At 50.3% G+C, this 15,905-nt stretch overlaps 1 protein-coding gene across 7 annotated transcripts; it reads left to right on the top strand.

The window, feature by feature from the left end:
• The first annotated feature begins 434 nt into the window (after positions 1 to 434).
• On the top strand, positions 435 to 11,011 carry tbc1d2 (TBC1 domain family, member 2). Of its 7 annotated transcripts, none has more exons than XM_017307277.2 (17): positions 1,234 to 1,450; positions 2,098 to 2,806; positions 3,334 to 3,451; positions 5,172 to 5,292; positions 5,371 to 5,489; positions 5,657 to 5,835; positions 5,900 to 6,169; positions 6,274 to 6,405; positions 6,514 to 6,624; positions 6,716 to 6,888; positions 6,968 to 7,079; positions 8,215 to 8,415; positions 8,482 to 8,669; positions 8,739 to 8,859; positions 8,929 to 9,114; positions 9,208 to 9,329; positions 10,012 to 11,011. In XM_017307277.2, the coding sequence occupies exons 2-17, from the start codon at positions 2,099 to 2,101 to the stop codon at positions 10,208 to 10,210; spliced, it is 3,060 nt and encodes a 1,019-aa protein (XP_017162766.1). In that variant the 5' UTR covers positions 1,234 to 1,450; position 2,098; the 3' UTR covers positions 10,211 to 11,011. The 7 variants fall into 7 exon arrangements, with proteins under 7 accessions (XP_081468103.1, XP_081468104.1, XP_081468106.1 ...); XM_008420957.3 differs by having other exon boundaries at positions 1,237 to 1,512; XM_081611980.1 differs by lacking the exons at positions 9,208 to 9,329; positions 10,012 to 11,011 and having other exon boundaries at positions 1,157 to 1,512; positions 8,585 to 8,669; positions 8,929 to 9,095.
• The last annotated feature ends 4,894 nt before the right edge of the window (positions 11,012 to 15,905 follow it).

The raw sequence follows: 15,905 nt of genomic DNA, 5'->3' as shown, positions 1-15,905 counted from the left end.
GCCTGTCAGTGTCTGTTGTATTTCATTACCTCTCTGCTTAAACCGCGACTCCGAGCTGAAGCAGAAACGATACTTCAACGTTTTCCGTCATCTGACAAGCAGCAAGTCTACTCTACTTTATTCACCAAAAACGTTTTTTTAATTCACCAAATTATAAAAAAAATTTGGGGGGCTTATTATGTTGTACAAAAAACCCCAACAAAAAAACAAATATTTTTAGTACATGTTGTTATGTGTCAGAAGAGGATTTAAAATAATAATACCAAAAAAATAATAAAATAAATTGACCAGAAGGGCAGTTGGGGGCAAGGAGCAAAAGGGGCAGGTGCTCAAGCCCCCCCCCGCCCCCCCTCTCCCCCCTCCCCCTCTGCACGTGCCTGGTGGAGGCGCTTTCCGCAACAACACCATCAGGTTTTTATCTACATATTAATAACTGGAGCAGTTTAAGCTCTGGGTTGTTTGAACAAGAGGAGGTTATGGCAGGCCGTCAGAACATTAAATCAGTGTTACTTGAAGATATGTGAAAGTGTTTGGACTCAACCACATTCTGATTATCCTGAATAATTTCAGATTTCTGCGTTTACATTCTGATTAGGACATATTAAATAAACAACATATTACATGCATGATTAAAATTTCTGAAATAATGTTTCTCATCACTACGTCTTGTCAGAATTAAATTTTTAGATATCTGAATAAAAACTCCATGTAAACAAACAGGAACGTCATGAACGTGAAAACTGCTGTGGAAATCTACAGAAAAGTTACTTTTTATTCTTTACAGGACAAACATTGCACTTAAAAACGGTTTTGAAAAGAAACACTTACTGCTGTCACTAACAAGCTCAAAATGAAACATTTTTTAAATTAAAATTTTCAATGCTACATAAATCTGTGACGTTTTGGCCGAATAATTGTTCCACGTATCTGTGACGTCATTCTGACGAGTCAGAATATTAATCCAAGATATCTGAACTAGAAATCTACATTCTAGATTAAAAAACGTTCCAGATATTACAAGTGAATTTGCACCAATTGGATTTACTTTAGACATCATTTAATTGCTGATATTCAAAATAAACGTTTCAGATGGTCAGTACTGCAAAAATCTTGAATTGACAATTAGTGCCAATCTGACGTAATTTCTTCCTAAATTAATTATACATTTCTTAATTTGATCAATTTCTTATTCTTGATTAATCTAGTCAAATTATTTTCAGACGTCTGCACTGGCCATGTGGTGAAGCAGATTTTATGTTAAAACGGCCTGCCATAGCCCCACGTGACTCAGCCCCGCGCCGTAACTCCAGCTCTGACGTCGCTTCTGGAAGCGGGACTTTTCCTGCTCTTATTTTGAAGTGAAGAGCGGAAGTTGGGTGTGTTTTTGTCGGAGCGGGAGCGGCGGGACACGAGCCGCTGAGAGAGGGGCGCGAGACGCAAACACCAACAGGTAAACAACAACAGCAGCAGCCAATCAGAGCCGCCGGGCGCACCCGGGCCCCGCCCACTCAGGTAAGACCCCCGCAGTACCGAAACTGCTGGTTCCGGGTTCTGGTTCCTTCCTTCTGACCCGACCCACTGCTGCCGGTTAGAACCTCAGTCTGGTTCCGCTCAGTAAGACCCAAATGGTTCTGTTCAGGTTCTACTGTAGAGAACCAGAACCAACCCAGGTTCTGGTTCCGTCATCAGCGTTTAGAACCGTTCTTCAGTCAACAGAACCTGATGTTCTGGTTCCAACAGAACCAAGCCCGGCAGCTCAGAGGAATAAAGTTCTGGGAGCTACACGGAACCAGAACTGGGTCGAACAGCTGCTGCATCAGTCTGGATAGAACTGGACCAGAACCAGGCCAGCACCTTCCTGGTCCGACTCTTTACTGCTACAGAACCAAACCAGCCTGGTTCTGGTTCCGTTTGACCCACTTAAATCATACAAAGCCTTTTCCACCAGAACCAGAGAAGTTCTGCAGTGGATTGGAACCAGAACCGGAACAGAACCCGGTCCGATTGGACCCCAGCTGTAGCTTCACTGTGAGGAGCCAGAACCTCAGACAACTGGATCAGAACCGGTTCCGTCTGACCCAATTCTTCTCCTTGCAGGATGGACAGAGGAAGTCCCGCCTCCGACTCACTTCCTGTTCCCACTGACCCGGTCCGGATGGGTCCAGACTCTCAGAACCAGGAGGCGGTGCGGAGCGGACCCGGCTGCCTGTCCGGGTCACCAGAACCTCCTTCAAACCCACAATCAACCGGACCAGAGCAGACGGAACCAGGAGGTTCTGGTCCGGTTGATTGTGGGCCAGAACCAGCACCAGAAACAAGTTCCCACCCAGTTCTCCAGAACCCAGAAGATCAGGCTGAGGAGGAACCCGGTTCTGATCCGTCTGAGGTTCTGACTGCCGGACCAGAGGAACCTGGAGTCCATCAGAACCCTGGTGAGGTTCTGCCGGCAGAGGAAGGCGGTTCTGCTGCGTCCTGTTTGGGTCGACCCGGCCGTGCGGAGTGTCTGGACCTCCAGAACCGTCAGACCCCGCCCCCCAGCGGCCAGGTGTGGCCCCGCCCCCCCGGCGCCGCAGGTGAGCCCAGGCTGTGCGGCTTCCTGCAGAAGCAGGCGGGGCCCCTGAGGGCCTGGAGGCGGCGCTGGTTCAGCTACGAACAGAACCAGAACCAGCTGTTCTACTTCCGCTCACCGCAGGACGTGGCGCCGCTGGGCCAGATACGACTCAGCGGCGCCACCTTCACCTGTCCGCTGAACGCCGAGAGCGGCACCTTCCACATCCAGACGCCCGAACGCACCTTCATCCTCAAGGTAGGAGCTCCGGGTGGGTCGGGTCGGGTCGGTCGGGTTATATTCGGGTAGATCTGAGTATGGAAAGCCAGCGAGGCCAATAATTTTTAAACTTTATTCTCTTCTGGAGTTCTACTGGTTCTACTGGGCCGGGCCAGTCAGTGAAGGTTCTGGCAGCTTCCATAACGGTACCAGACCAGGTACTGGTCCAGAAATCCAACTCCAGTCCGTTTTCCTAGAGAGTCCGGTTCAGTTTGTGTGAATGCTACTCGACCTCTGACCTCTGACCTCGGTCTGGGTTCAGTTTGAACGTGAACGCCCAGCGGACCGGAGGCCGCTCCAAAAGCAGGAAGTGGGCTGCAGTGCAGGGCATTCTGGGTAAATACAACCAAAGCTAAGGTGTTAGCAGAGAGAGAAACCACGGCAGCTGGAATTTTGGCACTGCCAACATTCCGTATCTGATCCTGGTTAGCAGAAACCTCTGAGCCGTGACTCCTGACTGGATCAGAACCGGACCCGACCTGACCCGTCCCCCTCCTGTGTTTCAGGCGGTGAGTCAGGAGCTGATGCTCTACTGGCTGCAGCAGCTGCAGGCGAAGCGCTGGCAGCACCGTGACACGTCTACTGGACCGGACCGGGCCAACACCAACAACAACAACCTGACAGGTGAGATCCACCAGAACCAGCCTCTCTGGGTTTGATCCCTGGTTCTGGTTCTGATTCTCTAATGTTCTCTGAAGACCCTCTGAGACCAGAAGCAGAACATCTGGACTCCTGTCCTGTGGATTTTATTTAGCATATAGGAAACAAAAACACGCCACACTTTCCAGATTTTTCTTTCCCGGTCCAGTTGGAATGGGTCGGAACCTGGGGAAGTTCAGAGGGTGTGGTTCAGATAACGGTTCTGTTTTGGGTCGCCTGGTTCTGGTTCTGTTCATGTTGTTGTTTAGCTGACTGGTTCAGCGGTTCCGGTCCAGGATGAACTGGCATGTGGTTCTGCTGGAGCATTTACTGGTTGAACTGGTTCAGATGGGCCGGCATCCTGTCCCCCCTCCCCCACCTGTTGGGAAAGCCTTCCTGCAGGAGGGAGCGGCGCCGTCTGACTCACTTCCCTGAATCGGAGCGGGCCCCACTGAGTCAGAACCGCCCCGCTCCTCATCAGGGAGTCGCTGTGATCGGAGCCGTTTCCATGGAAACAGCTGTCAACAGGAAGTCCGGTTTTTCTGATCTAGGGTCCAAACAGTTCTGAACCACTTCCGGCCCATTGCGCTCCAGAACTCAGATTACATCATCCTGAGGGCAGGAAGTGACATCACAGCTGCTGCTGCAGGCGACAGAATGGCAGGAAGGCAGGACGGTTCTGGTTCTGGTTCTGGTTCTGTGTATCAGCAGGTTCAGGTATTCACTTCATGTCCCGACTCCTTCAGAGCTGCAGCGCCGCCGCCCCCTGCAGGCCGCACAGCGCCACTGCAGGCCGCACAGCGCCACTGCAGGCCGCACAGCGCCACTGCAGCGCCTCCGCCCCCTGCAGGCCGCACAGCGCCACTGCAGGCCGCACAGCGCCACTGCAGGCCGCACAGCGCCACTGCAGCGCCTCCGCCCCCTGCAGGCCGCACAGCGCCACTGCAGCGCCTCCGCCCCCTGCAGGCCGCACAGCGCCACTGCAGCGCCTCCGTCCCCTGCAGGCCGCACAGCGCCACTACAGGCCGCACAGCGCCCCTGCAGGCCGCACAGCGCCACTGCAGCGCCTCCGTCCCCTGCAGGCCGCACAGCGCCACTGCAGCGCCTCCGCCCCCTGCAGGCCGCACAGCGCCCCTGCAGGCCGCACAGCGCCACTGCAGCGCCTCCGCCCCCTGCAGGCCGCACAGCGCCACTGCAGCGCCTCCGCCCCCTGCAGGCCGCACAGCGCCACTGCAGCGCCTCCGTCCCCTGCAGGCCGCACAGCGCCACTACAGGCCGCACAGCGCCACTGCAGCGCCTCCGCCCCCTGCAGGCCGCACAGCGCCACTGCAGCGCCTCCGTCCCCTGCAGGCCGCACAGCGCCACTGCAGCGCCTCCGCCCCCTGCAGGCCGCACAGCGCCACTACAGGCCGCACAGCGCCACTGCAGCGCCTCCTGTCCTGTCCACAGGGGAAACAAGCCACAGGTGACCCGGTTCTGTAACTGGTGACCAGAGCCGTCTCTGGTCGGGTTTTGGGCCTGGATGGACGTGTAGAACCGGGCTTTATGGACCCGGTTCCTCTCTGAACATTCCTGCTCAGAACCTTTCACCCCACAGATTGATCAGCATGGCGCTGCGCTGCCCCCTGCTGGCCGCTGCAGCTCATTACAGGAAGTGACGTTTACTCCACGCCTCCTGCTGAGGTTTTGTTTCCTGTCTAAGCAGACGACTTCCTGCCGAGGCAGCATGGTCCTGTGGGCCTGGTGGGGGAGGCGGCGGCCATCGCTCCGGCCCAGCGCTCGATGCTCGCCAGCATCTCCATCAAACACCCGCTCATCCAGTTCCAGTGAGTGGACCCGGAAGGTTCTGACCCGGTTGTTGTCTTGTTGCTCAGCTGACCCCGTCTGGTTCTGGTTCTGAACAGGAACTCGGTCCACAGTCTGAGGAAGAGAACATCTCAGGACTCCAGTCAGAGCTCAGTGTTCTACGTCGATGTTCTGCCCTGGACCGGAACCGGGCTGGAGGAAGGCGGTGCCCCCGCAGGTAGCACAGGGTACTGCAGGTACCGAGTTCCTTCTGGGTTCTGGACGGTTCTGGGTTTGACCCGACCCGGTTGGCGGGCAAACAGAACCTCCGGGAACCCAGAGCCGGTGCAGAACCGGCTTCCTTCTGAAAGCTCATCCTGATGACATCACGTCCTGTCTCCTCAGATGGCCCCGCGGCCGACCCCGCAGGTCAGAGGTCGGCGTCTCCGTCCCGCAGCTGGAGGTCCAAGTCCCGGGTCTCGTCCTCCGTGTCGGACCCCTGTGGGGACGCGGCGTCCTCGGAGCGGACGTCCCGCCTGCAGCAGGAGAAGCAGATGCTGATGGAGGAGGTCAAGGCTCAGAAGGTGAGGCGGTTCGGCCGGACCCACCGTTCCTCCAGAACCAGAACCGACGCTGAGTGTCCCTCAGGAGCTGGTCTGGATCCTCCATAAGGCGCTGGAGGCGTCGCAGCTGGAGAAGCGCAGCTGCAGCGAGTTCCTGGCGGCGCAGGACGAGCGGCGGCGCCTGGAGCTGCTGCGGCACGGCGAGCGGCTGGCGGCGGACCTGAGGGCCCGGCTGGACGGCGCCAAGATGGAGGCCGAGGCGCTGAGGCGTCGCCTGGACGACAGAGACGCTCAGCTGGCCGAGCTGCAGGAAGAGGTCAGGCTGCTGGAGGAGAAGAACGCAGCCAAGCAGCAGGTGACCTCTAGATGACCTCTAGATGACCTTTGGGTGACCTCTGAGGTTCTGGTCATCTGATCCTGTTTCCAGCTGCACTGATTGTACTTCCTGTTTCCTGTCAGGTGATCATGAGGCTGACTGATCAGCTGACCTCCTCCCTGTCGGACCCTCGGCACCCGGACTCCTCTGGGCCCGTCCAGAACCAGAACCCTCAGAACCACAAGCAGCTCCAGCAGCAGACGGACAATCTCAAGGTGGAGTTCAGCTGCCTCACCTGATCCGGTTCCGGTTCTGATCCGTGTGCAGAGGCCCGTAGGAAGAGGTCTGGCTGGTTCTGACCCGGTTCCGGTTCTGTTCTTCAGGACGACTTGGCGGCGTATCAAACCCAGAACCGGTTCCTGAACTCGGAGATCTACCAGCTGACCAAACTGTGGAGGAAAAGCTCCGAGCAGGAGAGAAGCCTGATGGTGAAGGTGGGAACGCTGGGAATGCTGGGAACGCTGGGAACGCTGGCCCGGTCCTGGTTCTGCTTCTCATGTTCCTGCTCTCTGATTGGCTGGACAGTGTGCGTACCTGGAGGCCACCAACTGCAGGATGGAGAGCCGTTACCTGGGCGTCCTGCGGAGTCTGCAGGAGGCCAAAGCTCTGGCTCCGGAGCAGCAGGAGGCCGTGCAGCGGCTGATCCAGGACGCCCTGGGAGGCGAGGCGAAGGGCGTCGTGAAGCTGAGCGCGGACAGGTAGGAACACCTGGACACCAGCTTCCTGCTCTCGGTCCCTGACAGAAACAGGTAAATGCGCCCTGTGCTCCGTCTGCAGGGTTCACGACGAGTACGGCTTTAAGATCGTCCCCGACTACGAGGTGGAGGACATGAAGCTGCTGGCCAAGATCCAGGCGCTGGAGATCCGCGGCCACAGCCTGCTGCAGCAGGTCAGACCGCTGCCCAGAGCGCCGACTGACAGGCCGCTGCTCAGAGCGACGACTGACAGGCTGCTGCTGCTGCTCAGAGCGACGACTGACAGGCTGCTGCTGCCCAGAGCGCCGACTGACAGGCTGCTGCTCAGAGCGACGACTGACAGGCTGCTGCTGCTGCTCAGAGCGACGACTGACAGGCTGCTGCTGCCCAGAGCGACGACTGACAGGCTGCTGCTCAGAGCGACGACTGACAGGCTGCTGCTGCTGCTCAGAGCGACGACTGACAGGCTGCTGCTGCCCAGAGCGACGACTGACAGGCTGCTGCTGCCCAGAGCGACGACTGACAGGCTGCTGCCCAGAGCGACGACTGACAGGCTGCTGCCCAGAGCGACGACTGACAGGCTGCTGCTGCCCAGAGCGCCGACTGACAGGCTGCTGCTGCCCAGAGCGACGACTGACAGGCTGCTGCCCAGAGCGACGACTGACAGGCTGCTGCTCAGAGCGACGACTGACAGGCTGCTGCTGCCCAGAGCGACGACTGACAGGCTGCTGCCCAGAGCGACGACTGACAGGCTGCTGCCCAGAGCGACGACTGACAGGCTGCTGCCCAGAGCGACGACTGACAGGCTGCTGCTGCCCAGAGCGACGACTGACAGGCTGCTGCTGCCCAGAGCGACGACTGACAGGCCGCTGCTGCTGCCCAGAGCGACGACTGACAGGCCGCTGCTGCTGCCGAGAGCGCCGACTGACAGGCTGCTGCTGCCCAGAGCGCCGACTGACAGGCTGCTGCTGCCCAGAGCGCCGACTGACAGGCTGCTGCTGCCCAGAGCGCCGACTGACAGGCTGCTGCTGCCCAGAGCGCCGACTGACAGGCTGCTGCTGCCCAGAGCGACGACTGACAGGCTGCTGCCCAGAGCGATGACTGACAGGCTGCTGCTGCTGCCCAGAGCGACGACTGACAGGCTGCTGCCTGATTGCCTGCAGACACAATTCAGGGTTTACTGCGTCACTGTTCATGACATCATAGAATATTAGCTTTGCTGAAACCTGATTGGCTGACAGAGCAAACATGAACTGTTATTGTATAAGTGTTTCCTGCTGCTCTAACCCACCGGGCCGGTTCTGGTTCTGGTTGTGTCTGTCCCGGCAGGACAGCATGGAGCGCCCCCTGCTGGCCCGCTGGGCGCAGTACCTGTCCGGCCGCTTGGAGGACGACCTGTGTCCGTCTCCGGAGCTCAAGGCTCTGCTACGCTCCGGCGTCCCTCAGCAGTACCGACGGAGAGTGTGGCGCTGGCTGGTCCGGACCAGAACCAGAACCATCTGGGAGCGCCACCCCCAGCGGTACCAGCAGGTAGGCCGACGCAGCGGGCCGCCGTGGTCCGGGGCGAGCCGTGGCTGACCCTCATTGCGCTTGCAGCTGTGCGAGAAGAGCCAGACGTCGCCGCACCCAGCCTGCAGGCAGATCCAGCTGGACCTACACAGAACCCTGACCACCAATCAGAACTTCTCCTCGCCCTCAGGCCCCGCCCTCCAGCAGCTGCGCCGCATCCTGCTGGCGTTCTCCTGGCAGAACCCGGCGGTCGGCTACTGCCAGGGGCTTAACAGGTAGGAGGGGCAACACCGGGTCAGGTGACCCCCGTGGTGACCCCGTGGTGACCTTGTGGTGCCCCTCAGGCTGGCGGCCATCGCCCTGCTGGTGCTGCAGAGCGAGGAAGACGCCTTCTGGTGCCTGGTGGCGCTGGTGGACGCCATCATGCCTCAGGACTACTACACCAAGAACCTGCTGGCCTCTCAGGTGAGTCTGCAGCCGGGCGCCGTCCTCCCCGGTGACGGTGTCGCCCGCTGACGATGCGTTCGCATTCAGGCCGACCAGCGGGTCCTGAAGGACTTCATGGCGGAGAAACTCCCCCGGCTGGCGGCGCACCTGGAGGGTCACGGGGTCGACGTGTCGCTGGTCACCTTCAACTGGTTCCTGGTCGTCTTCGTGGAGAGTCTGCCCAGCGACATCCTGCTGCCGCTGTGGGACGCATTCCTGTACGAGGGCTCTAAGGTACCCTGAACGCACCACAGCACTTAGGACTGACCCTCAAGGCACCACAAGAGAAACTGCCCTTCTAACCAGTAGCTCCGCCTCCGGCTGCAGGTGATCTTCAGGTACGCTCTGGCTCTGTTCAAGTACAAAGAAGATGACCTGCTGAAGATCCACGACAGCGTGGAGATTTACCAGTACCTGCGCTTCTTCACCAAGACCGTCACCGACAGCAGGTACGCCTTCCGTCTGTGTGTGGGAACGCCAGCTGTCTGTGGGAACGCCGGCTGTCTGTGGGAACGCCGTCTGTGTGTGGGAACGCCGTCTGTGTGTGGGAACGCCAGCTGTGTGTGGGAACGCCGTCTGTTTGTGGGAACGCCGTCTGTGTGTGGGAACGCCAGCTGTGTGTGGGAACGCCAGCTGTGTGTGGGAACGCCGGCTGTGTGTGGGAACGCCAGCTGTGTGTGGGAACGCCAGCTGTGTGTGGGAACGCCAGCTGTGTGTGGGAACGCCGGCTGTCTGTGGGAACGCCGGCTGTGTGTGGGAACGCCGCCTGTCTGTGGGAACGCCGGCTGTGTGTGGGAACGCTCAGGGTTCCAGCTGAACCACTTCTTGTCCTTTTAAATGAAATCAGTAACTTCTTGATTTATCGTTTTTCCAGGAGAAACTGGATGATAAAGTTTTCAGTTTGGTGTTTTGATCTCAGCTAAACTTTATTTTGAATAGTTTTGTTTCCAGAGAATTAATTTCATTGGTTGTGTAAATGTCTTCCTATTCCAGTGTTAAATGTTCGTTAGAGTTTAAAGTTTATTGCTCATTTTTATGTTATTATCAAACAACAATATTGTCTATTGGGATCATCTCTGGGCCGTTTATCGTCCAGCTCCACTGGCTGTAAATGGCGTCTCTCCTCAACAGGAAGTTGGCGGCCATCGCTTTCTGCGACATGAACCCGTTCCCGCGGCGCCTGCTGAGGAACCGGCGCGTACTGCACCTGGAGCGCCTGCAGGGGGAGCTGCAGGAGCTGGAGGAGCAGCAGAAGGAGTTTGTGACGGAGCGCGCCGAGCGGAAAGACAAGGAGCTGGACCCGGCCAGCGAAGACGATGACGAGCTTTAGTGAGAGGGGGCGTCACGGACGGTTACCATGGTAACCGCTCCCTGGTTGGCTCCCCTGGACTCAGACATTGTTATCAAATCTGTAAATCAATGTTCTGCAGGTTCAAATCCCTGCTTCTTCATTAAACCAGAACATTTCTTGTTTTTATCAGGTCAACAACAGAAGCTAACAGAAGCTAACAGAAGCTAACCCATATGTGACATAACTTCAGGAATTATCTAAAACAGAGGTCTCATTCTCGCGGCCCGCGGACCAATTGCGGCCCGCAGGACGATGTCTGGTGGCCCCACCGTGATATGACAGTATAGCATTAATGTGGCCCACAGGGTGAGCGGACCTCTGAAGTCCCGGTCCTCGTCATGGCTGACATTCGGTGCTAGGCTAAGCTACACCGACTTCATGCACACTACGCTTGTAACAATAGAGCGGCGGATGATGGACCAGTCCGGTACTTTCTACCATTAATGCCACAATCAAACAGAGAAAGGCGGCTGGTACCGGGCTGCTGCTGCGGGGACCAGTAGAAGCGGTGATGACGTCACACGTCCAGACGCCCTCCATGCGTTGCTAGCTGGCTGAAGACGTGTATGAAACGTAGAACAAGAGCGACGCCAAGTGGAATAAACTTTTTTTTTTTTTTTTTTTTTTTTTTTTTTTTTAATTTTTTTTATTATCATATGCAACAAACATTGTATCAGCATCAGATGTAAACAAATCTAAAGAACCTGATGAAGCCGATTCAGGCTGCTACCATACATACAAAAGAAACAAAGAAGCAAAAAAAAAAAAAAAAAAGAGAAAGCTACTAGGGGTTTTCCAACAGTTCCAGATTTTTTATCATATCATCCAGTTCTGCATCTTGATGTTTGTCCATGAATTTTAGAGATGAGAAGAGGCGGCAGAGCTCCTTGTGAAAAGTGAGGAAAGAAGGTTTGGCTTTAAGAAAACGACATTTATGAATGAAAAACTTGCCCATAATAATGATTACATTTAGTAGCCTTTCACAAGACTTTTCTTTTCTCATAATTCCAAAAACAATGTCTTTCGTAGAAAATTCAGGTAAGTTAGGAATTTTAGGGAAAAGCCAATAGTGCACATCATCCCACAAAGCTTTACAATACACACATTCATAGAAAAGATGTTCAGTCGATTCAATATCACCGTCACAAAGTAAACAAGTGTTATCATCAATAGCAAATCGGCGTCTAAGGAATTCCTTAGAGGGATAAACACCTGGAAACATTTTGAAGTGGACTTCCTTGGCTTTTGGAGGAACGGGAAGATTTAAATAATTTGTTCTAATTCTTTTCCTTTGAACCTTTGAAAAGAAATGTGATATAAAATTTGGATTTGTTACAAAGGGAAATAAAGTACTAGTAAAGCATTCCCTAATTTTTGAATTTTTTAGTTTACTATCTGTGACACTGAGCCCATTAATCAGAAGTCCAGGAAGCTCAGGGGTTCTGTAATCAGGGATCTTGTAAAAAGATTTAGCTGTGCATAAAATATTTGGGGGAATAGCTCTAATAATTTTTTGAAATTCACTTTTATTTATTTGCAAGTTATATTTAACACTGAAGTCTCCAAAAGACATAATCCCTCCATTATTTAATAAATGCATCACAGACCAAACACCTTGTTCTAGCCAATTATGTGCAAAAACTGATTTAGTATTAACTTTTATGTAACGGCAATTCCACAAAGGAGTATTGTGTGGGCTGTAGTTATGTTTATAGATTAATTTCCAATATAATAAAACTTGCTGGTGGAAGAAGGAAAGTTTAACAGGTAATTTTTTAACGTCAAAGTCACATCTCAGAAGAAAACTAACTCCGCCCAGATTAGAGAATATTTTACTTGGAATATGGAACCATAAATCATTTTGATTTTTTAAAAAAGACCGAAGCCAGTTTATTTTTAAAGTGCCGTTCATGCTGTCAAATTCTATGGCTTGCAGTCCTCCATCTTTAAACTGCTTAACTAAATTACCTTTTCTGATATAATGAGTTTTCTGTTTCCATATAAAGTCAAAATTCATCCTATTGATAGATTTGATTGCTGAATTGGGAATTCCTAATGTATATGCAGGATAGATAAGTCTGGAAATACTTTCCATTTTGGTGAGAAATATTCTTCCCAGAACAGATAAATCTCGGTGTGTCCATTTATTTAAATGAGTTTTACATTTTTGAAGTTTCTCCCAAATATTCAAATTTTCTAAGTCAGATTTATTTTTATTAATATGCAAACCCAGATATTTGACATTAGATTTTACAGGAATGTTAAAAGCAGTAGATAAAGGACAGTCTTTTAGAGGTAAAATTTCACATTTGTTTAAATTTAATTTAAGCCCTGAGGCCTTTGAAAACAATTCAATCAGATTGAGAATTTGGGGAATTTCATTTAGGTTATTTAAGAAGATGGTTGTGTCATCAGCCAGCTGACTAATAGAAAACTCTTTGCCTAACACCGTTAATTTACCAAACTGAGCGTTTTTAATTGAAATGGAAAGCATTTCTGCAGCAGCAATAAACAGCAAAGGGGAGATTGGACAACCTTGTTTTATACCTTTGTTGATGCTAAATCTTTGTGAGGTACCGTGTGGAAGACACACTGAACTGTTTGTTTCTTTGTAAAATGTTTTAATTACATTAATACATTTATTTCCAAACCCAAATAAATCTAAAGCTTTGAACATAAATTCATGTTCTATCATATCAAAGGCTTTATAAAAATCTAAAAATAATACAAAGCCCTCATTATCAATTAAGTGGTTATAATCAATTAAGTCCAAAATAAGGCGAATGTTATTATGAATAGAGCGTCCTTTTATAAACCCAGATTGAGTGTCAGAGATAATTTGTGATATGCCTGATTTTAACCTGTTGGCAAAAATGTGTGTCAGGAGTTTGTAATCATTATTTAATAGTGTTATAGGTCTTAAATTATCAAGAAGAGTCGGATCTTTTCCGGGTTTAGGGATTAGCGTGATGACACCTTGTTTCATAGTGTGAGTTAAATAGCCATTTTCTATCAACTCAGTAAGCATCCCAAACACAAGAGTTCTGATGTAAACCCAAAAATGTTTATAAAAATTACTAGTTAAGCCATCACAGCCTGGAGCCTTAAAACACCCAGAGCTTTATCCAGCTCCTCTATGGTGATGTCTGCCTCACAAATCTGCTTATAACTGTCATCAATTTTAGGAATCAAATGTTTGATAGAATGAAAAAATGTTTCTGCCATTGAGTTATTATATGCGGAAGAATATAAGTTGCTATAAAAGGTAAAAATTTCTGTAGATATTAATTTGGGATCTGTGCATGACTCATTATTAATTTGCAAGCATTTTATTGCATTTCTTTCTTGTCTAATTTTTTCTAGTCTACAGAAATACGCAGTACTCTTCTCACTATCCTCAATCCACTTAGCGCGGGACCTCAAATATGCTCCTTTGGCCTTTTTGATATAAAAATCATCTAAATCAGATTGTAGAATCTTTTTACGCTGTTTGTCATCATCATTAAAAAACGGTTTAGAGCAGATGAGACTAAGTTCTTGAATGATTTCTAATTCCTTTTTTTTATTTTGGAAAGTCATTAATTTGCTGTGTTTGAGTGAGATTTGACGGACTTTAAATTTAAAGAACTCCCATTTTTCCGTGTAAGATTTCAGATTTTTATCATTACAAATTAAATTGAGATGCTCCAGAATTTCGTTATTAAACTTTTCGACATTAAGCAGGGTTGAGTTAAACTTCCAGTAACCTTTGTTATGATATTTTTTCAAATGAGTTGTGATATTGAGTTGTACCAGGCAGTGATCAGATAAAGGTGCTGGTGAAATTCCAGCATTTACACTATTATCCATCAGACTGTCAGAGATTAGCCAGAAGTCGATACGGGATTTAGCTGAGCCATCAGGTTTAAACCAGGAGAAGGACTGATCTTGCTGATTTGCTTCTCTCCAAGGATCCACCAGGTTCAGATCTAAGCAAAAGTTTTGTAAAACTACATTTATATGATGAGATTGAAATTTAGAGGGTGATCTATCAAGCCATTCATTATAAACCATATTAAAATCTCCTCCCAGTATTAAATTGTTTGTAGAATATTTTTGAGATAGTTCTTTTAGATGATTAGTTAATTCAGACAATAAGGATTTATTCTGAGCAACATTGTTGTAGCCATAGACGTTACAGAGAATCAGAAAACTAGATTCCACTTTGAGGACACAAATAATCCAGTGGCCCTGGATGTCTTTCCTATGAGTTTTTATCTTATTCTGAGAATTATGAAATAGTATAGCAACACCAGCAGATTTATTAGTACCATGAGACAAAATAATTTTTTCCCCCCATTGATTGGACCAGAAGCTCTCATCTGCCTCTATAGAGTGCGTTTCTTGTAAAAATATGCAGTCAGCTTTTGTATTTTTACAAAAAAGAAATATTGATTTTCTCTTAATACCATCTCTTAAACCCCTAGCATTTAAAGAAACACAGTTAAAGTTAGAAAGAAACATAGACATAAAAGGGAAGCACCAGCAAAAAGGAGAAGGGGACTGAATGAACTTCTACTGTTCAGGAAAACACTAATTCCCTTAAACTGAATTCAGAACAAAGTAACTGACCTCTAACCAAATAACACGATTAGAATGTATCAAAAAATTTAACAGTCCTGTGAAAATTTAACATTGCCTTATTAAATAGCCTTATTTATTAATTTGGCCTATTTAAGTAAAATGAATTTTGGAAGGAATACAACTTTCCTTGACTTATAATCTAGCACCTTGTGTTCTCATGCAATAGTGTGTGATTACTAGACACTATAACTGGACCTTCAGTCAGTCAGGGAAAACCTGAACTCCGCCGATGTAGCCGACGTGCCTCGGTAGTAGACATGTTTCCCTCCTTCCTGGCTCGGTCCATTTTGGGCCAGACTGCAGCTCTTGCCTCCCGGTCCAGATTGCAGAAATCTTGCTGGAAGTGGATGCCCATCTCCTTGCACGTCTTGGAATCTTTGGTGAGTTTCCAGAAGGCATCCCGGACGTGTCTCATGTTGAATTGAATTAGTATTTGGCGATGTCTTCCGTCTTCTTTTTTCCCCAGACGATGCACGATGTCCACTGCGTTGTTAATTGACGAGGCCCAGTGTGGCGCAATCTTGGCTAAGAGGTCGAGGACTTCTTTGCGGGTATCTTCATTGCTCTATTCTTTGAAGCCTTGGATTTTTAGATTCCAACGGCGTTTAAAACGTTCTAGTTCCAACAATCTTTCCTTCATCTCCGCATTTTCTTTGATAAGCACAGGAACCTCTTTTTCCAGTCCAGATAGCTTCGTTTTGCAGTCTTTTATATCAGCTGCGTTCATTTCGGCTAGCTTTGAGATGTTAGCAACCATTATCATGTTATCACGTAGCTGCACGCCGAAGTTATCGATTTTGTCTGTTAGCTTGTTAATGGCTTCCACAATCGAGTTATTGACTTCCTCGTTTGGAGACACAGTTACCTTGCTGGGTGGTGTCGGTGTTTTGATAGGCGTCGGGGGATTTTTCCTTTTGGTTGTTGGCATTGAAGTCTCCATAGCTACTCGTGGTCAGCAACTGGAAAGCACTTCTTGGAGGCTACCACTAGCTTAGCCATCGTATCAGTTTTTTCTCGTTTTATATCTTTAGTTGTTAGAAAGTTGGTTAAG

The sequence above is a fragment of the Poecilia reticulata genome, chromosome 10, assembly GCF_904066995.2.
Source record: "Poecilia reticulata chromosome 10, P_reticulata-male-v2, whole genome shotgun sequence".
Lineage (NCBI taxonomy): Eukaryota > Metazoa > Chordata > Actinopteri > Cyprinodontiformes > Poeciliidae > Poecilia > Poecilia reticulata.
The sequence above is the reverse complement of the archived record's forward strand: the minus strand, read 5'-3'. Positions and strand labels throughout refer to the sequence as shown.

Coding starts and splice junctions, on each gene's coding strand:
- tbc1d2 (XM_017307277.2), top strand. CDS start 2,099: ATGGACAGAGGAAGTCCCGCCTCCGACTCACTTCCTGTTCCCACTGAC. Junction 2,807..3,333: donor AACGCACCTTCATCCTCAAG/GTAGGAGCTCCG, acceptor CCTGTGTTTCAG/GCGGTGAGTCAGGAGCTGAT. Junction 8,670..8,738: donor TACTGCCAGGGGCTTAACAG/GTAGGAGGGGCA, acceptor GGTGCCCCTCAG/GCTGGCGGCCATCGCCCTGC.